At 41.7% G+C, this 22,398-nt stretch overlaps 1 protein-coding gene across 4 annotated transcripts in view; it reads right to left on the bottom strand.

Moving 5' to 3' along the window:
• Positions 1-21,976, bottom strand: part of LOC117513633 (grainyhead-like protein 2 homolog) — a 53,100-nt gene extending 31,124 nt beyond the window's left edge. Inside the window, exons 1-6 of one of the 4 annotated variants that reach the window (XM_034173862.1) lie at positions 21,155-21,976; positions 15,369-15,555; positions 9,644-10,051; positions 9,521-9,576; positions 2,350-2,608; positions 2,040-2,151 (exon numbers count right to left, since the gene is read on the bottom strand). In XM_034173862.1, the coding sequence (XP_034029753.1) occupies positions 2,040-2,151; positions 2,350-2,608; positions 9,521-9,576; positions 9,644-10,051; positions 15,369-15,555; positions 21,155-21,168 (1,036 nt within the window). In that variant the 5' untranslated portion in view covers positions 21,169-21,976. The remainder of the gene's footprint in view (positions 1-2,039; positions 2,152-2,349; positions 2,609-9,520; positions 9,577-9,643; positions 10,052-15,368; positions 15,556-21,154) is intronic. The other 3 variants (XM_034173863.1, XM_034173861.1, XM_034173864.1) reach the window with 3 other exon arrangements.
• Positions 21,977-22,398: the final 422 nt, after the last annotated feature.

The following is a 22,398-nucleotide window of genomic DNA, read 5'->3' as shown; positions in this document are numbered from 1 at the left end:
CATCTCCACCTTAAAGACACTAACCACACGTTTGAGGACAAGGAAGTTAAAATGTTAGCCAGAGAGAAGAAATGGCTTGAGAGAGGGGTGAAAGAGGCATTCTATGTGAAACACTTGAAACCCAGCCTTAACCGGGGAGGGGGTCTGAGACACGCTTTGTCCCCTGTTTACAATGGGGTACTCAGATCAAAGCAGTTTCAGTCTTTTGTTCATGGTAATGAGTCATTCACGCCATCAGGAGAGGCATCAGTCCCATTGTTAGGAGGGACAGCTACCCTGTCATTAGGAGGGTGCTAACTAGAGCACAATAGATGCTAATTAAAACAACTGTTTAGTCACTAGCCAATAGCAGTCTGCCTCTCAGTAGGAGTTGTCTGGTTAGGTTTAAAACTCCAGCTTTTGTGGCTTCTGGTTGTTCTTCTCGACAAGGGTCAGACAGAAGTCAGACTACCAGAGCAAGAATTTTAGCTGAGGAAGCTTCTGCGATTTGAAGCGAAACATCGTCGCGTCAAGCAACCCAGTCCAGTCAAAGATTCAAGCTTCTCTACTATGGAAACCACCTGGACAACTGAGAGCCTACACAGATACATTCTCTAATTCAGAACAGTTTATATTTAAGGATTTTCCAAAATTGGGACATGTGCCACAGCTAGCTAGGGTGGGTAGCTTGAAAGCAAGTTTGGTTGCCGACTACTAGATCCATTTATACGAGCTACTCTTGTCTTGCCATTGGCAGCAAATTACATTGATCTGTTTTTGGAATAGCTTACATTTTAGCAGAACAGAATTTTTTAAGTACACAGCCAGGCTAGCTAGCTGTTGTAGCTATTAGGCAGCTTGAATAGCTAATTTAAGGTGACCAAATGTCCCGTTTTCCCAGGACATGTCCTATGTTCATGTCCTATCCTGTCCGCCCTGGCATTTTTTTAGAAAGTGATAACAATGTCCTGGTTTTCATTGGGCCATTAAATTGACCGGCATTCGATGAGCTACTAATTGCCGGAACAACTGGTAATTGGCAGAATGGGTCATTTTTGCTTATATTACACCCAAAACAAGTATTGATGAGATGATCTGGTTATTTAGCCACTTATATAAAGCTATAGGTCAACATTAGAAGCCCCAAACTCTTGACAGAACAGCAACGGAAGGGCACAACAGTAGCTTGTATGGCGTCATCTAGTATTAGTGAGGGCAAATTTTCCAATATGGCAATCTGCTATCCTGGCCATTAGTGCTATTTGGGACAGAAAAGAGATAAGTTTGTGCTTTGAACATGATGGGGGGAGGGGACATTATCTTGAGATTGGTTATCAATAACTGGAGAGTAAGGGGCATAGTAAGGTGCTGTTCTGTCAATCATTCCATCAATTGTATTATCATTCCGGTTCTGCGAACAATTCCGGTTCTGTTTATTAGTACCTGCTGCCAACCAAGTATCACTTGAGGATCTCATTGCCGGGCCAAGTGTCCTGGTTTTTTGGTAGTCAAAATATGGTCACCCTAAGCTAACTTGAAAACAAGGTTGGTTGCTGACTATAAATATTACTATCTTGAAAAGTCAGTTACTTGAAGGGAATATACTCCTGCCATGAACAGTTTTCTTACCAGTGTTATGAAACTACATTGATAGGTGTTTTGAACAGTTATCTTTCAGTATAGCAGGAACTTCTGAAACTCGTTTGTGTCCCTTTGTGCTAATATGATAGCCAATGCCATCAAAAGGTTTTCAGCCTACACCCGGAAAACCTCACAAGAGAAAGATTTAGTTATTTCAACACAGTCTCCCTTAACTTCAATAAATGTGATCCACCAATCTACAAGCTTCGCTATCCCTTCGTGAAAGAAAGTCACAGCTTGAGTTTACAAAGACTTTTCTTTCACCACTTCTATGTCAAATTTTGATCATCAGATTGGAAATCAACATACAACACCAGAGCAATATCTTCTTTGAGCAAGTTCGCTGTTTACCCTGAATTATACTTAAATGAACTGAACCTTGCTTCAAAAAAGTGCCTGCAATAGAAAAGTTCTCTTACCAATGTCGAGGACTCTCTGCTTGGCGGTGTGTTGGCGAGCGTGCCAGTACTTCCAATTTTTAAGCTGCTCGTCTCTACACTTGTCTTCTCCAAAGACAACCATGATGACACTCTGTAGCCCAAAAAATAACTTTAAAAAAAAATTGCAAACATAGGCTGAAACACAAGAAAAATCATGTGGGGAAAAAAGCTAACTAAAGTTTGAAGTGGTGTATTTATATTAGTAACCTTCACTAGGTTTACATCCAAGCCCTCACCTGTGCCCTGCTCTACCTGTCCAATACCGCAGTGATCGTCTACCCTCCCTCACCTGTACAACATTGTCCCGCTGCAGCTCAGACACTCCCATGGTGCATTTCTCACTAGTGGACAGGCTTCCATCAGGCCCCTGTGACGGTGGCAGTCCACTCACCCGCACTTTGCCTCTGGGCTGGTGCAGGCAGGATCTGACACCAGTCTCAGCCAGCGTCACAGCGTAGAACTGTCCTCGGTTCAAGTAGGCCATGGGTCCTTCTTCTTGCCGCTGCCGCAGCGACATGCTGGCCTCCAGATTATACTGGAAAGTGTCTCTACGAAGATCAAATCAAATCAATTTTATTTATATAGCGCCAAATCACAACAACAGTTGCCCCAAGGCACTTTATATTGCAAGGCAAAAGCCATACAATAATTACAGAAAAACCCCAACGGTCAAAACGACCCCCTATGAGCAAGCACTTGGCGACAGTGGGAAGGAAAAACTCCCTTTTAACAGAAGAAACCTCCAGCAGAACCAGGCTCAGGGAGGGGCAGTCTTCTGCTGGGACTGGTTGGGGCTGAGTGGAGAGAATCAGGAAAAAGACATGCTGTGGAAGGGAGCAGAGATCAATCACTAATGATTAAATGCAGAGTGGTGCATACAGAGCAAAAAGAGAAAGAAACACTCAGTGCATCATGGGAACCCCCCAGCAGTCTAAGTCTATAGCAGCATAACTAAGGGATGGTTCAGGGTCACCTGATCCAGCCCTAACTATAAACTTTAGCAAAAAGGAAAGTTTTAAGCCTAATCTTAAAAGTAGAGAGGGTGTCTGTCTCCCTGATCCGAATTGGGAGCTGGTTCCACAGGAGAGGAGCCTGAAAGCTGAAGGCTCTGCCTCCCATTCTACTCTTAAAAACCCTAGGAACTACAAGTAAGCCTGCAGTCTGAGAGCGAAGCGCTCTATTGGGGTGATATGGTACTAAGAGGTCCCTAAGAAATTCTATTCTAGAATTAACAGGAAGCCAATGAAGAGAGGCCAATATGGGTGAAATATGCTCTCCCCTTCTAGTCCCCGTCAGCACTCTAGCTGCAGCATTTTGAATTAACTGAAGGCTTTTCAGGGAACTTTTAGGACAACCTGATAATAATGAATTACAATAGTCCAGCCTAGAGGAAATAAATGCATGAATTAGTTTTTCAGCATCACTCTGAGTCAAGACCTTTCTAATTTTAGAGATATTGCGCAAATGTAAAAAAGCAGTCCTACATATTTGCTTAATATGCGCATTGAAGGACATATCCTGATCAAAAATAACTCCAAGATTTCTCACAGTATTACTAGAGGTCAGGAAGCAGGAAATTAGAGGTCATCCATGTGTTTATGTCTGTAAGACATTCCTGCAGTTTAACTAATTGGTGTGTGTCCTCTGGCTTCATGGATAGATAAAGCTGGGTATCATCTGCGTGACAATGAAAATTTAAGCAATGCTTTCTAATAATACTGCCTAAGGGAAGCATGTATAAAGTGAATAAAATTGGTCCTAGCATAGAACCTTGTGGAACTCCATAATTAACCTTAGTCTGTGAAGAAGACTCCCCATTTACATGAACAAATTGTAATCTATTAGATAAATATGATTCAAACCACCGCAGCACAGTGCCTTTAATACCTATGGCATGCTCTAATCTCTGTAATAAAATTTTATGGTCAGCAGTATCAAAAGTAGCACTGAGGTCTAACAGGACAAGCACAGAGATGAGTCCACTGTCTGAGGCCATAAGAAGATCATTTGTAACCTTCACTAATGCTGTTTCTGTACTATGATGAATTCTGAAACCTGACTGAAACTCTTCAAACAGACCATTCCTCTGCAGATGATCAGTTAGCTGTTTTACAAATACCCTTTCAAGAATTTTTGAGAGAAAAGGAAGGTTGGAGATTGGCCTATAATTAGCTAAGATAGCTGGGTCAAGTGATGGCTTTTTAAGTAATGGTTTAATTACTGCCACCTTAAAAGCCTGTGGTACATAGCCAACTAATAAAGATAGATTGATCATATTTAAGATTTAGAAGCATTAATTAATGGTAGGGCTTCCTTGAGTAGCCTCGTAGGAATGGGGTCTAATAGACATGTTGATGGTTTGGAGGAAGTGACTAATGAAAATAACTCAGACAGAACAATCGGAGAGAAAGAGTCTAACCAAATACCAGCATTACTGAAAGCAGTCGAACATAAAGATATGTCTTTGGGATGGTTATGAGTAATTTTTTCTCTAATAGTTAAAATTTTATTAGCAAAGAAAGTCATGAAGTCATTACTAGTTAAAGTTAAAGGAATACTCAGCTCAATAGAGCTCTGACTCTTCGTCAGCCTGGCTACAGTGCTGAAAAGAAACCTGGGGTTGTTCTTATTTTCTTCAATTAGTGATGAGTAGTAAGATGTCCTAGCTTTACGGAGGGGTTTTTATAGAGCAACAGACTCTTTTTCCAGGCTAAGTGAAGATCTTCTGAATTAGTGAGACGCCATTTCCTCTCCAACTTACGGGTTATCTGCTTTAAGCTGCGAGTTTGTGAGTTATACCATGGAGTCAGGCACTTCTGATTTAAGGCTCTCTTTTTCAGTTGTGCTCAATGAGGATGTAAAACTACTGACGAGATAATCTATCTCACTCACAGAGTTTAGGTAGCTACTCTGCACTGTGTTGGTATATGGCATTGGAGAACATAAAGAAGGAATCATATCCTTAAACCTAGTTACAGCGCTTTCCAAAAGACTTCTACTGTAATGAAACTTATTCCCCACTGCTGGGTAGTCCATTAAAGTTAATGTAAATGTTATTAAGAAATAATCAGACAGAAGGGGGCTTTCAGGGTGGACTCATTTACATTTTGAGCAAAGCCAATAGAGTCTAATAATAGATTAAATGCAGTGTTGAGGCTGTCATTCTCAGCATCTGTGTGGATGTTAAACTCGCCCACTATAATTATCTGAGCTAAGCACTAAGTCAGACAAAAGGTCTGAAAATTCACAGAGAAACTCACAGTAACGACCAGGTGGACGATACATAACAACAAATAAAACTGGTTTTTGGGACTTCCAATTTGGATGGACAAGACTAAGAGTCAAGCTTTCAAATGAATTAAAGCTCTGTCTGGGTTTTTGATTAATTAATAAGCTGGAATGGAAGATTGCTGCTAATCCTCCTCCTCGGCCCGTGCTACGAGCATTCTGACAGTTAGTGTGACTCGGGGGTGTTGACTCATTTAAACTAACATATTCATCCTGCTGTAACGAGGTTTCTGTAAGGCAGAATAAATCAATATGTTGATCAATTATTATATCATTTACTAACAGGGACTTAGAAGAGAGAGACCTAATGTTTAATAAACCACATTTAACTGTTTTAGTCTGTGGTGCAGTTGAAGGTGCTATATTATTTTTTCTTTTTGAATTTTTATGCTTAAATAGATTTTTACTGGTTGTTGGTGGTCTGGGCGAAGGCACCATCTCTACGGGGATGGGGTATTTGGGGGGATGGCAGGGAGAGAGAAGCTGCAGAGAGGTGTGTGAGACTACAATTCTGCTTCCTGGTCCCAACCCTGGATAGTCACGATTTGGAGGGTTTAATAAAATTGGCCAGATTTCTAGAGATACGAGCTGTTCTATCCAAAGTGAGATGGATGCCGTCTCTCCTAACAAGACCAGGTTTTCCCCGGAAGCTTTGCCAATTATCTATGAAGCCCACGTCATTTTTTTAGACACCACTCAGACAGCCAGCATTTCAAGGAGAACATGCGGCTAAACATGTCACTCCCGGTCCGATTGGGGAGGGGTCCAGAGAAAACTACAGAGAGAAGATATGAGCATGCACATGAATGACGACTTTCACAAGCGTGATCGTGGTTTTTCTGATGCAAGAACATACCATGTTTGCATGTATGTAAAAACCTATAGTGGAACGCTCAGAACAGTCAGACATTACAGGACCCGCTGTATGAATTTAATATCAAGTTCATTTCCAATCTGACAGGATAGGATCAGTTTATGTTTATGCTGGCATGTCTATACTGACCTCAGATTTGCCCCTGATAATAGATTTGCCCCCTACATAATAATCAATACAAATCCCGCCTTTGCGGGATTGTTATGGAGCACGATCCGTGGTCACAGCGCTGACTGCAAAGACAGCGCTGCTCGCCTTTTTCTCCAGACTTCGAGCCTGGAGCCAGAGCAGCGCTGAGCTTAACTTCATGTGGTGTGATCGTTTTAGACAATGAAACTGATAATAACAACTGTAGTTTTGTCATTCCCTTAATTCGCCCGTGCTGCAACCAGGTTTTGTCGTCTCCATTCGGTTGTCACAATAAAATAAATACAGAAATACATTTAACAAATAAAGAAATCTGACAGATTAGGCGTGTCTTATTAATTGAGCGAGCAAATATCCACGTCAAGAATTATTGACGTGAAAAGAGAATACAGTGGTCCTTCGCTATAACGCGGTTCACCTTTCGCGGCCTCGGAGTCTCGGAGTATTTAGTCCAATTTTGCATGCCTTTTTTTTTTTTTTTACAGTGTTCTGTGTATCTGTTTATAAGAATCTTGTTGCCCAGAAGAGAAAAGAGCACCAACAACTACTCATAACTGTGTTTGTCACACGGAAACAAACACCTGCAGCCAGGTGTGAGTGGAAAAAGGCACGGCGTCAGGACGCAGAGGCCCGATCTGTGAAATACTGGTCACTATTAATAATTTCTTATGTGTCCGACCTCATTCGTTGATCATTAAAATTAATTCGTTAGTTCTAAATGCCATCATAATTATTTATAGGAAAACATTCTATTTTTATTTCTCAAACAAATGTTTGGGCCTGAAAACAGTTTGGTATTATTTTCCTACTAAGGTTTGAACTTTGAGAGTGTTTACATACGAGAGAAAAGTGAGAGAATGTTCATGCCTGATTGAGAAAGTGTATAAACTGTGTAGTGAGGGGTTTTACAGCTTTGAAATGTCTATAATAATTGTAAAAAATAACGCTGACTACGTCGCGGTTTCGCGTATTATGGGCTATTTTTTAGAACGTAACTCCAGCGATTAATGAGGGACCACTGTAACACTTTATTGATTATATACTACAAAACAATTGATACGACGGCCGCTTTTGACGCTCTACTGGCACACGTTGTGATTGGTGGAGTTCTTTTTCATTGCCGTCTCTCGGCTTCCATGTCGTAAAATGAGGGTGCGTCTGAAGCGGAGTCTGAATATTTATGGGCGTGTTTATTATAATTACGATCGCTTCCACCCGCCGCATTTATCAAGATCACGTCAGACGTACGCCGGAAATGGGCAGGTGCGCACTGCTTGATACATGTCACGGTGACTTTGGTGTATTTCAAGTTTACGCCATAAATTTACGCCACAAGTGTGCAACATTGATACATGAGGCCCAGTGTGAGGCACATTGGTGTAGAAACAGGAAGTCATAATCCCTATGTATCACCATACAGACACTGATGTGTTTAAAAAATGTCTGTCTGCATGAAAAACTACAGCATTCTTGATTAATTGTAGAAATTACAAGGGAGATAATGGACTCTCTAATGTGCCACAATCCTGACAGAATTTGACTTGAAGGCAGAGCTGCGATCGGACATTATGTGCGCGCACAATCAGAACCTGAGAGTGAGTGGACCTGGACATTATTCTATGGCCGAGTGGACCTTGAAAATGATCTCTGGCTGTGGATCTGAGTGAGGATAAGTGGACCGTTCCATGGCTGGCAATCGCAATTGCAATCATGCGCGCATGAGGGCTCCTTTTTGTTGTGGACTAATTTGGAAATCTTTTCACTGAGGTGAGTGGAATGTTAATTTTTTTCATCTTTTGCTTTGTGTTCTTTTCAGTGGCGCTTTTAATGAAAGTACTTTTTTTTTTTTTTTACTTTGAGCAAATGTGTGTGTGTGTGTGTGCGCGCGCGCAGCAGCTGTTTTAACCCCTAATTTAGACAGACATCTGGCTGAATTTGAATAATATATAATCAGTATTAAGCTTGTAGACTCTCAAATGTCAAACTGTCAATCTCTATAAGGAAGTTTTTAAAAAGAGAATTAATGTTGAATAATCCCTTTAAAAAAAACAGCTGACGTGGATTAAAATGGCTGTTACTTTGTTTTAACCCACGTCAGCTGTTTATTGCCACTTAATGGACATGGAATGTCTCTGTGACATTTGTACAGGCAACATGATGACACAGATATATATATATATATTAGATTTTTCAGTTATATACAACACTTAGTGTTTTTAACAGGCTGCATTTATGACTAACTGTCGCAGGTGCAAAAAAAAACCCTTCTCACAGCTGCTCCTTTTACCGTGACTGCATCAAAATGAACAGTTATCACTTAAATATGAGTCATCACAACACAACATCACACTTGTATAAACTTTGGAATTAATCTGTGCCTCAGTTCTTAACATTAGCAGATACATTCCATTGAAGCGCACACTGGGACGCTTCTAGTTGCGACGTCATCTGTCGGAAACACAGAGTACTTTGTGGACGTCTCCGTAGCTGTTTGATGTGAATGCCGTATACTTTGAAACCGGTCACGGAAGTGCACAAAGTAATCCCGGTGGATCATCGGATGGCCACCAACAGCCTAAATCTATATTGTTATGATTTCAGTGTGACATGTCCGTTTAACATGTAAATAATTAAATTATGGAGGGGTTGACTGCTAAATATTTGTGACCAGAGCAAGAGAAGGAAGCAGTCTGGCTGTCTTTTATACATCTACTCTGTCACATGATGGAGCAGCAGCAAGGTGAAGGTGGCAGTGTGTGTGTGTGTGTGTGTGTGTGTTGGGGGGGCAGGCGTCAGGTCTCAAAGTCAAAAATCCACCCCCACATCCCTTGAAAATCCCTGGTTACAGCCATGAATTAAGTCTGTAATTTGATATATATGAAGAATGGGCACAATGGGCTTTAAACCCAGAACCTTCTTTTTGAAGCACTTTGTGCTCTCTGGACCTGCCACTGGTGAAAAAATTGAGTGTGTTCTCCTGCATTTCAGAGATTAATTAAAGCCTGGTGAATCTCGTTGACTTTTATTATCTTTAATTATATATGTTCAGTGCTAAATGGACTGCATTTCTACAGAGCTTTTCCATCTGATGGAAAAGCTCAAAGCAACTTGGGCATTAAGGACCTTCCCCATGGAAGGAGTTCTGACTTACACGGGTTGGCTGTAGCAGAGCTCTTCAGTTCCTGGAGAAGGACTCCCCTGGTAGATCTGTGGAAGAAAGACTGTTTACGAAGATGGTTCAAAAATATGTGAATCAGAAAAAGAGCAGTCTCACTTCTCCTTCATCAGCGTCCTCATAGGTGCTGTCTGGAGTGCTTCTGTGTTCTTTCAAATAGCCATGTAAGGCCAAGTCCAAGCAACCCTGCTCATAAACCATCCTGATCGGCTCTCTCGGGTCTTCACGGTAGGAAGCCACAGAACAGGACACAGGTGTGGGCACGTGGCCCTCAGCCTTCGCTACAGATGGAGTCTGCCCATGTTTGCCTTCTGCTGAAGCTCGGTACTTTGAGTTGTGATGTTCTGTTGTGGCGGGGCTGTTCAGAGAGAGGTTGACTGGCATGGACCTCAGAGCTTGAAGGTGGTGATCCAGTATCCCCAGACTGCTAGCGTGATCAGACCCGAGAGAGGAGGACGCTTTGGGTTTAACGCCACTGCCGGAGATGCGTTCCTTCTCCCTGGGAACCTGCAAGATCACAAGCAATGAGAACAGAGCTGTGGTTGCTTACAATCAGGTCATTTTTGTCAATTCATGTCTTGAAAATTAGGTTGCGTTAAATAATGTTAATGGCTGTGATGCTAATGGTTTACCAATAGCACAAAAACCCATTAGCCTTACATAATGCAATGTTAAGGGCCTCACATAATGCGATGCTAACAGCTTGCTAGCTGTTAGCATCGCATGAAAGCTGCATGAAAACTTGCTAGCAATGGGTGTCACATAACGCAATGGTAATGGGTTAATATTAGCATGAAAACTTGCTAACATTACATAATGCAATGTTAATGGACATCGCATAACACGATGCTAACATTAGAATGAGATGACTGTGTCCGTTATGAGCAACGAGATTCATAATGTGGTGAAAAGCATACTAGAGTTACAGTTTTGCTTTGAAAAATCTTACTGCACATCTTCATGTAATTTTACATGTCTGAAAAAAAATGACTAATCTAACTATAAGTGGTTTTTGAGGTTTTTGCTGGACAGACTAATCTGGGCCTTAGAGAATTTAGGTATAGAAGTTTAAGGGTGATTCTTTAACTACGGCACTATTGGCCTTGTAAATGTAATTTCCACCACATCTTTGCCTTACAATATAAAGCGCCTTGGGGCAACTGTTTGTTGTGATTTGGTGCTATATACATGTGCTCTGATGTCACTGTTTATCTCCATAGAAACTACCCAAACAATCTTTCATACAAACTGTTTAGGGACATTACAGTGTTGTGGTGGAAATTACGGCAATAGTGTGGGACAACTACATTTTGTTTAAAAAAAAAAATCACAACAGTTGTATGACATTGAATACCCCAATTATGTTTTGATTATTTTACTGATATTTTATTCAGAGATATTTTAAAACATTAGAAAAAACGTTTCTTTACCATTCATTTTTATCATTGAAGATCAAAAGTCTGGGTGTGGGACAAGCACAAAACAGCAATATTTGCATATAATGATGCTGAAAAAAGGTGAAAAAGTCATCATAGACTACGAGAACAAATTTCTTAACACACTTTCATTGTAAAGATAACTATAAAAGTGTGAAATTTCCCATTTTTTCTGTTTTTCATACAATATGATCAAAGGACATAATAAGTGCCCGTAGTCTAAGAATCACCCGTAAATAGTTGTCTTAAATTTGAGAATATTGCAGTGATTACAGCCCTTTTTGTGTGCGATTTTTTTTTTATGAACCAAAAGTAATTGGACTGTTCAGGTGATTGGTGTGGCTGGTTCAATGAACAGATACTTTTGCCTGTAAAGTCCCTTTCGCACCGGGCCTGCGTAGACAAAGTGTTCTTGCGCAAGACACTCAACCCCATGTTACTTGCAGTGTGCAGGTGAGCATGTTTCTTGGCGGCTCCCGACATGTGCGTGTGTGTGTGTGTTTGTTAATTGTAAAGTTCTTTGATTGTCTGCTATCAGATGGAAAGCTGCCACAGAAATCCCTGACATGTCAGCATATCAAAAGTGTTGAGTGTATTTTAAGTGTTGCATTTGGATTCTGATGCTGATAATTATGATTTTCAAAGAGCTGCCACTGCCGGTGAAGCAAGCAATTAGACTGAAGAACAAAACAAACTCAACGGAGAGGCTGCAAAAACAGGAAACAGAACTCAGAAATACGGAAAGACAAAGGATAAAAATTATTTCTCTGATAGGGGAAATGCCTGATCGAGAACACCTCCCCCCCCCCCCCCCCGGGAGGTAGTACGGTCTGTGTCAAAATCAACAATAAAGACTTGTTTTCTACATAGTGGAAGCCATCAATAAGAGTCTAAAACAGAAAAGCTGTATGAGGACATGCAGAAAGTCTTATAGAAAACCTATAAAAATCCTATAGGAATTTCCTCCTGGAATTGTGTAGGTAATTCTATAGGAAAGAGGTCTCACATGGTTCCAAAACTTGGATGGGTATGATTCCTATTGGGTTACAATGGGAATCCTATCGTACTTTGAGTAAGGTCATTCCAGACTGATGACGGTGAAGAGGAGGTGATGACAGTGTTAGATGTATTATTGTCTGATTCATTCCAGTCCGGTAACTGGAAGAGGAGGAGCTCACATTTGTTGTTGAATCTGATTCATCCTTGTCAAACAGGAGGAAGAACACTGTCATCTCCCATTGGTGGAAACCAGTGGTTTGGGTTCTTTTGTTGGTGAGAACATTTTACTGACTATGCAGATGATGCTGTGATCTTTGTGGAATCAATGGATGCCCAGATATCAATACTTGACAAGCTTGAGTAAGGAATTTGAATGTCTGGATTTAGAATCATCCTGGATCAACCTTTGAGATTGGGAAACACTTGGGAAGAGCTTATATAGAGTCAAAAGTTCATGCCAATACCTTTGCAGGAAAACAAAGGTCCAAGTTTTTAGGAGCATAATGCTTCCTGTCTTACTTGTTGAACAACTTTGGCTGAGGGGTTCAGGAACATACCCCCTGTTGCAGAATGCATTTTGCATCTTCTCCAGGTTTGATTCCTGATATATATATATATATATATATTTCATTATTTATTGATGAGTATCGCGTGCATTGTGAGAGAATGTCAGTTATGACATTTTGACTATGCAGCATGTTTCTTTGGAGATGATCCAGCATGCAGGTGTCTCAGTGTTGAGAACCTCAGCAACTGGGAAAAAAAAAAGAAAAAAAAAAAAAAAAAAAGAACTGGACAGTCAAGTTTCACTTGTTTGTGGCAGGTAGATGGTAACTTTTGAGAGGTATATGGACTAGATGTCTGTCTGCGAGGTTGCTATCCAGGACCCGAGCTGTTTCTGTAGTGTGGTAGATGTGGCTACGTGCTCCCTGACCTGTTTGTTCGTATTAAATACCTTCATTCAGACTTCACAATTGTTCTGTTTGTTGTCTTACTTTTGGGTCTGTTTCCTGACATTCTTAAAGTTTTCCTATTATTTCTTATTAAGAAATTCCCGGCGTAAAAAGCCATTCCAATTTCTGAGACACCTCACTGAATTCCTGTTGGACTCCCAGATAATTCTTTCAGGACTTTTTGCATCAAGAAGTTAAAGAACAGCTTGTTCCAGGATAACGAGAAAAGAAGGATCGTCTGGATCATCAGGGAAACGTGGTGGAGATATGGCTGACCAAGGAACTGAAGCATTTCAGGTTGGGTTGTCTTCAGGGAAAATAACAAATAAAAATCAAATGTTAAGGGCAAGAATTGGAATGCTCTGTAATGGCCAAGTCAGTCACATGACCACAATCTGACTGAGCTGCATTTCACTTATTCAAAGCAAAACGAGAACAACAGGACCTGATGACAGCTGGATGGTCACCAGGAAAGAAACCCAATATGCAGGTTCCAGATTTCAGCAAAGGCTTTACAGCCAGGTATGAAAAACCTGTTTTACGTCTAATTATGCTAGTTTGTTTTAATCCGTTAAAGGCGGTTCCTATACCATCAAATTACAGATGAAAGATGATCATTATATGCTTTCTACACCAATACAATGCGACAAAACCCTTCCTAATGGCCAAATATTTATAAACCTTTAAACTTGTGAAACAAATACTTCAATACATTCTGTATTTGTTCATGGTTTGAAATACAGAACTTTTGTTTTCTCAGCTAGGAGGTCAGACGTTCTTGAGTTCAGCATAAACATGTTGCACATCACACCTGTGTCTGGCCCACAGGTGTGATGTGTCTGCCCTCTCACGAGTGCTTTTTCTCATTTAAGAGTTTTTATTGACCACTTCCGAATTTGTGCATTTACTTGGAAGTAAAACAAGCTCATAGAATTTGGAAATTATTCCCATGCAGATCCAGTCTTCAACTTAGTCTTGAGCTCAAAGCAGTAAGAAATATTTAATAGCTTTCTGCTTCCTGGGTGTTGAATGGGGGTTTAGGATTTAGACTATAGCTAGAAGAACCTCTCATGATCCAAATCCAGTCCAAAATAAAAACCCGATCAAACCAGCCTTAACCTTCTTGTTATGTTCATGTCCAATCTGACCAATTTACAACTTAAAGCACTCAGAAATATTGTGTTTTACATGCGACTGCCTCGAGGCCTCGTGATATCCTCCACACTGTGCACCTGAACATATAAAACTGATGATCACCACTTTTATTGAATTTTGAGTGGTTTAGTCAACCTTGTTACACCGGTGGTGGTGTTCCCGGTCAAAAGTGACCGCCATAGGAAATTGAAGGGTATCCATATTATATTCATCCATCAGATGAGAAAACATCCCCATACACGTCAGACTGAACAATGTCTTTTGTGGGCACACGTCTCTGTCCTGCGCTTATGTGCAGATCCTCCCACGTGAACAACCTTCCTGATGAAACAATCTATCATATCTTCATACAGACCTCCAAAATATAGCTTGATGTTTGCCTCTCACTCCTTTTACTCTCAGCACAGTGAGGAGGCGACTGACTGGGCGGTTTTCTGTCAGAGAGGTTCTGGACCAGGTTTTAGAACAAGATGAAGAGGGAACTGAAGTTGAACCAAAGACAGAGGAGGATGGAAGTTGAAGACAGCACTGATTTTGATCCAGACTTTGAGGAGATTGACCAGTCAGCAGATGGAGAGGAAGTGTCACCTGAGGAGACATTCCAGACCAAGAGTGGAGATGTGCCCTGGTCTTCATCCCCACAGGACAGAGGAGGTGGAGTGAGTGGAAATCATCATAAAGATGATGCCAGGGCCAACACGGTGTGCAACATCTAGATGACATCAGATCCAGCTTCCAACTCTTTTTACCAGAGTCCATTCAGGGAATTATACTGGAGATGACAAACCTGGAGGGGAGGTGTGTGTTTGAGGACACCTGGAGACAATTAGACCTGGTAGACCTCCAAGCCTACATGAGTCTGGTGATTCTAGCAGGACGATGCCACTCGTGCATGAATTCACATGTACCCAAGCCCACGTGCACACACGACTTCATGTTGAGGAGTTTGGTCTCTGGTTTTCCAGGAATACATTTTCACCACATATTTGTACTTTCACTGCAGTTATTCATGTGAACCATGACTCAGACTCACAGCTAAAAAGAGTATTAAGCAAAAAAAAATGGTGGTGATTAAATTTTTTTGTGTTGATTTAAGAACAGTTAAAAACAGACCGGTCAAGGGGAGTGGGGTGAACACAGCAGGAGGGTTAAACATTTCACCCCATTTGTGGACTCTGTGGTTATGATCAGATCTGCTGGACTGGAACAGATTTGTGGTCACTTCAGCGTATTGGCAGAAGAGTGCTCTCTGAGTGCCGCTGTATGTGTGGCCTTCCACACCTTGTAGTAGTCGTACAGCAGGCCCAGAGCTGTTGCGCTGTCCTCGTCGCCATTGATGCTCATCATGGCCTTGGTGGCGGCGGTCAGCGGGTTCTCCAGGTAGCTCTTCCAGGCCTCGTCCTCGCTGCTGAACACTCTGCGGGACGGCGCCGCCACTTCGTTTGGCACCACCACCACCAACCGTTTACTGGCACAACAAGACAATGAAACCGGACAATGAGCCATGTTATTAGAGCAACGTGTAAAAGAAGAAGGAACACCTGCCAAGCCGCAAAATCTGCCCCGGGCTGATTCTCACCAAACTTCAAACTGAACACTGTCTCCGTGCACAGTGTGTTTATTTAAGTTCACTTCAGAGATAAAATTGTGCAGCCTGAAAGTCATTCAACACTCAGCTCCCTCTTCAGAAGTAGAAATTACATTCTTTAGATACAGGTTTTAATCAATCAATACAAAAATAATTTATCAAAGGCAAAAATGTCACATGATTGCATCTTGAAAAAAGGGGGATTTCCTGGAGACAATTCCTTTATGTCATCAAAGTGTTTGGCTGTTGATCAGATAAAATTCAGAGACAGTAATTTCAAATCAGGGATTCTGATGCACAAATGTTCATGTTTGTCTGTGAAATTAATTCATTATAACTGTGAGCTGTCATTTGCATTTCTATAATCATTATTGTTGCTGCTGATCTTTTTTTTTTTTTTTTTTTTTGCAAATTAAGCACATAAAATGTCACAAAAATCCAAATTTTAGCATTCTGCAGACCAGGGTGGCAATTTCAAATGTATGGGGTTTTTGTATGTGTTTGTTTTTTCCTTTATTATGAAAAACACGATCTTTGATCGACTTTGCATTCCCTAATGTGAGGATTTGTTTTATATTTATTTATTAAATAATTGTAGTCGGGGGAAGAGGGTTTCCAGTTTGGTGGGCTCAGGGTCTCATCACTGATTTTTGCAGATGATGTGGTCCTGTTGGCTTCATCAGCCTGTGACCTCCAACACTCACTGGATCTGTTCGTATTCGAGTGTGACGTGACTGGAATGAGGATCAGTACCTCTAAATCTGAGGCCATGGTTCTCAGCAGGAAACTGAGGGCTTGCCTACTACAGGTAGGGAATGGGTCCTGCCCCAAGTGAAGGAGTTCAAGTACCGTGAGGTCTTGTTCACATGTGAGGGGACAGTGGAGCGTGAGCTTGGCCAGAGAATCAGCACAGCAGGGGCAGTGTTGCATTCGCTTTACCGTACTGTTATGACGAAAAGGGAGCTGAGTGTTGTGTGGGCCGCTGAAGAGGAGGTACTGCTGGCCCACCACCAAAAGTCAGCGCCCTGCTTGGAGTGCGGGCTTCAAGCATGAGAGGGCGCCGAGACAACAGAGAGTGACAGCTGTGACTCATTTACACCAGCTGTCACCAATCACCACCTTCCCTACAAAAGCCGGATTATTACTCCACCTCCTCGCCGAGAAATCAGCTACCGTCTAAGGTAATTTTCTCTGCTGTGATTATTCGTTGTCTGAAAACAGAGGTCTGTGTGCAGCCGTGTTCCTGCGGGGTCTATTGAAGGCTGGATTGGCGGACAGTGAGAGGACGACGGTCTTCGTCTCTCACTCCATCCAGGAAGGAGACCAACAGGAGCTGCACGTGTGACATTGTATCTGGAGGTGGAGGTTTTCCCTCCTTGAAGACCTGTAGGTGAAGAATTACTGGGTGTGTGGATACACACTCACCATTAACTGTTTTCATCTTCTGCCAGCAGTACCAGGGTCTGCAACAGAAGACGGTGACCACCTGGGGACTCAGGACTTGGCGGCTCCGGTGTTCTTCAGGCCGTTGGTGGTGGAAGCTGTGTGGGTCCCGGCTCTTCGATCGCCAGAGGTCTCCTATCTTCGAGCCTGCCCGCACGTCACCTTGTGTTTAATTGGCATTATATTTTTGTCTGTATCCAGTTGTGCGTTTCACAACATTAAATTGTTACTCTTTGTCTTATCCATTGTCCGTTCATTTGCACCCCCTGTTGCGGGTCCGTGTTACGACACCTTCCCAACACTGAGCCAAAAGGCGAAGTTCTCGATCTACTGGTCAATCGGCGTTCTTACTCTCACCTACAGTCATGAGGGTTGGGTCATGACTGAGAGAACTAGATCGCGGGTACAAGCAGCTGAAATGGGCTTCCTAGGAGGGTGGCTGGTGTCTCCCTTAGCGCTAGGGTGAGAAGTTCGGTCATCCGTGGGGAGTTTGGAGTAGAGCTGCTGCTCCTTTGTGTCCTTTGGGGTTTTTACGTAATTATTGTATGGCCTTGCCTTACAATATAAAGCGCCTTGGGGCAACTGTTTGTTGTGATTTGGCGCTATATAAATAAAATTGATTGATTGATTGATTGAAAGGAGCCACCTGAGGTGGTTGGGGCATCTGGTAAGAATACCTCTTGGGCGCCTCCATAGGGAGATGTTCCAGGCACATCAATCTGGGAGGAGACCCAGGACCAGGTGGAGAGATTATATCTCCACAGTGGCCTGGGAATGCCTCGGGATCCCCCAGTCAGAGGTGGTCTATGTGGCACTGGAAAGGGAAGTTTGGGGTCCCCTGCTGGAGCTGTTGCCCCCGCAACCCAATCCTGGATAAGAGGTTGAAGATGAGATAATTGAAGATTTTTGGATTAAGGGCACATACACTGAACAAAAATGTAAACAACACTTTTGTTTTTGCTCCCGTTTGCGCCGCTGAGCTGAGCTCAAAGAGCTAAAGCATTTTCTACATATACAAAAGACCAATTTCTCTCAAATATTGTTCACAAATCTGTCTAAATCTGTGGTAGTGAGCACTTCTCTTTTGCTGAGTTAATCTTTCCCACCTCACAGGTGTGGCATATCAAGATGCTGATTAGACAGCATGATTATTGCACAGGAACATTTAGCTTGGGACTCAGGCAAGGGCAGTCGCATCTCCTCCTCCAACTGTGCTCCAACCTTCAAAGTCCCTATCTCACCAGACTGTGAATTCTTCAAACTATATTGGATTAACCATGGAATTGATCAGCTGGTCTCTGAACGCTATTGACATCATTTTTTCTTCAAGAAGATCAGGGCCGGGGGACCCTGGGTGCCCAGATGGAATCTACCCTGTGGGCTATGTTCTCGACGCCTGGGAGACGTGGCGTGTCACATGCTTTGCGCCATTCTCTGTGGAGGACGTCGAGGATTTATTAATATTTGGTTTCATAGTAGGAGGGCTGGTACTTACTGGCTTATGTGCTGCCCTGACCTACCAGAAAATTGGCAAGATGGCTGCTGCCAAACCACGACCCCTCACTTGTCCGTCATGATTAATGAGTTGGGCAAGGCGATGCATTCTCAGACTGCATTAACCCTTGAACTCAGACGCAAATTGGATAACATCTTGGAGCAAATGCGCACCTTGCAGGGGAAGGTGAAAGATTTCAGAGACCGGGAATAATTCATAAATTGGTATCTGGTTTGTTCATGTGAAGCTGTAAAAGTGTTTTCACTGCTCAACCACAAACATGGCAGGCTTATCAGCCTTTGAAGGACAAAATGCCCCATTGTTTCCTCCAGAAGAATCTCTACGGCCTTGGGAACATTGGCTGCCTCCTTATCTCTCCATAACTTCAGGCACAAGAACAGATACTGACTCACACATGGATAAAAACTGAAGCATGCGCCACCTCCCCCCCACCTCCCCTCCTGCCCCCATCACACACCCCATCCCGGCCACCGCTCACGCCATCCCTCCCCTCCGGGGGCTGCGCAATTTTAGCTGCGGCAGGTCCCCGTTTCCCCCCAAGCTGATGGCGGCGCGACTCACGCTTGCTGCGGCCTTCACCCACTTTGCCTCAATTCGAATGATGGACTGTTTCAAATTTAGTGCACATAAACAATGTCAAATGTATATGTGTTGTCTTTAATTTTGATGTGTGCCATTATTATGGTAAACAAGTAATAATTGTGGATTAATTGCTGTATTCTGAGGTAATTGGAGTGTAAACATAATCTCGTTGTTGTTGCATTTTTAATGACAATGATAATAATAAATCTCATTCCATTCCATTCTCATTATCTCGGCAAAGGAGAAGTGCTCAGATTGAGACAGATTTGTGAACATTATTTGAGAGAAATAGGTGCAGGGGTGGTGGCCAAGTGGTTAATGCTCTTGGTTTCCCACCGCTGCCACATTTCTCCATGTAATGTGGAGTTGCATCAGGAAGGGCATCCGGCATAAAACCTGTGCCAATTCAACATGCAGATCCACCTTGGATTTGCTGTGGCGACCCCGAGTGCAAACAAGAGAGCAGCCGAAGGGACTTACTTTTATTTGAAAGAAATAGGTCTTTGTGTATGTATAAAATGTTTTAGATCTTTGAATTCAGCTCATGAAAAATGGGAGCAAAAAAGTGTTGAGTTTATATTTTTATTCAGTGTATGTGCCCTAAATCCAAAAAAAACTTCAATTATTTAATAAATAAAAAGTAAACAATGCTCAAATTAGAGAATAGAAAGTCAATCAAAGATCTATGTGTTTTTCATGATAACGTAACCTAAAGGTAGAACAATCACAATAATAATCATTTTGATGAAATGAAAAAAAGATACCATGAATAAATAGTTCATCAGGTCTGTGAAACACATCAGAGACAAATATAAGGCTATAACTTAATAACCTCAGCAAAATCAACAAGGCATAAAATATGCTTTCAAAATGGAATTATATTAAAAAAAATCCAAAATGATGAATAGAAATTACAACAAACAAATTTAATAAATCTGATTTTAAATTGAGCATAAGATAATTATGTTAAATTGAAGACTATAATTCAGCACACAGACCTTAAATCAACATTTTAAGACAGAGATAAAGAACCCCTGACAACAAACAAAAGTGCTGAGTCACAGAAAGGTGGGGCTGAATAAATGAATTAATTAAATGTACAAGTTATTAATATTCTTATTATATTGTATCTCATCAAACTAAAAGGGCATATGATGACAACAAATGCATAAAAAACTCTTGTTAGCTTTGATGAAGCAGATCAATCAAAAAGCCAACTTTTTTGCTTATGTAAAATCTCAGACATGTCTGCCACCTAGTGGATGGTTAGTGGATGCTGGATTGATGATGGATTAGCAGAAGGTGTAGTCGTCAGTAAACTGTCAATAACCATCTCTGCACCGAAATGTGCTAAATCATAGACACAAACAGATTGCTGTTTCACAATATTTACATTCAAACACTTAAACTAAACAGCCACACACCACCATAGTACCGCACATAGTTTACATTCTAAAACTCAAATAACACAGTCAACATAACCCTGCAGAAAGGATTTTATATGAATGTGATTTTATGTGAATGTACCAGAAGCAGGCACTTCTTCATTCTCTCTCTTGCCACGTTAGGTTGAAAATACCTTGATCAGCAGTTTCTTTCAGTTCCAAAACCTGGATCTGTTGGCCACAAAGACCACTACTGCTCATGCAAAAAAACAAAAAAAAACAAAGTGATTCCCAATCCAGATCCTGTGATGAGCAGTTTGAGCACCAAATTTATCATCTGCACATTCGTGAATTACTCTTCTCGTCGTGCTGTTATGTGTTATATCTGATTAGATGTTTTATGATATTAATGTCTCCACAATGAACTTCAGACATAATGTTTTTCTTGTGCTTCATGGGTGCAGCAAACTGAATAAATATTCTGATGCATTATTTCCTAAAGTAGATGGAAGCAACAGTTTTGACAGTAATATCATTACAGATCATGTCTTACCTGTCCAGGTCCATGTAGCCTCCAGGTCTCTTCAGTGTTTACCAGGACTTGCTTGAGAAACTGGACTTTCTAGTCAGTGCAGGTGAGGCAGACGACTTGTTTGAGAACTAGACCCTGAAGAGACGGCTGGTCGTCTGTGTCGAAGCAGCCCATCAAATCATCTGTGACCACAGACTTTCAGGAAATTTGAGTCCAAATCAAGCCAAATGGTAAAAATGTGCTCAATGGCCTACACTTCTGACTGTTTGGAGAAGTGACTTAACAGCTGAGCAAAGCTGCACCTGAAGAGGCAGAGTAAACAAGGAAATAAATACAGCTTCTCTGATTGGTTAGATGTTCCTTCACAGGTGAGACACATGTTTTCCTATTGGTGGAGCACAGATGGTGGGGCGTTACCTGCAATGAGAGAGGGTTTCACACAAGACCTGATATTTTTTTGTCTTTCAACATTTAAAAAAAAAAAAAAGACATTTGGTTTATACCCAATAAATAGAGTCAATACTTTAAAAATAGAATTTTCTTGTGGACGATTTTCTTGTCACTCCAACTCTGAGTTTATTTAACTGTACAATTATCCACAGCAGACACTTTTGCACTATAATGGTCCTACAGCAGGGATGGGTATCGATGTTGCGTCGCCGCCCACTGAAGCCAATGATGTCAGTGATGATGTCACTGAGTAGAAAGGCATCAGAGAAATCACTGGGTCAGGGTCACACCAGCGTGGACTGTCCTCGATTTGGGTGTTCCTACATGCTTAGGATGTAGGAAAAACAAATCTTTATTTACATATCCCACAGTGAAATTTATTCAACTTAATTTTTTTTAATTCAGTTCATTTATGTAGTGCCATGTCACAACATAAGTCACCCCAAGGCTCATCACATGAGTAAGGTGTAACCTTTCAGGTGTTATCATCACAGGAAGAAACCTCAAGCAGACCAGTCTCTGTGGGGTGACCATCTGCTTTGGTCATACTACCAATGACAGAATATCAAATAAAACAGGACATAACTGTCAGGGTTTGAGTGTTTGTTTGGTTTTCTGTTTTATTTTGTTCTGTTAGGTATTTTGCATTTCATTGGTTTTTGTTTGTTTATTCTCTTGCTGGGTTTCTTTGCTTTGGTCTGTCTCTGTTTCTCTTGTCTCTCTCTTGGTTCTTGGTGATGGGTGTTTCTCTCTCTCTCTCTCTGGCCACGCCCTGGTTCTGGTGCTTCCCATGCACACCTGCTTCTTCACATCTG

Source organism: Thalassophryne amazonica, chromosome 7 (genome assembly GCF_902500255.1).
Source record: "Thalassophryne amazonica chromosome 7, fThaAma1.1, whole genome shotgun sequence".
In the NCBI taxonomy this organism is placed as follows: Eukaryota; Metazoa; Chordata; class Actinopteri; order Batrachoidiformes; family Batrachoididae; genus Thalassophryne; species Thalassophryne amazonica.
Note: the sequence above shows the minus strand (reverse complement) of the source record. Positions and strands in the feature narration are given on the sequence as shown.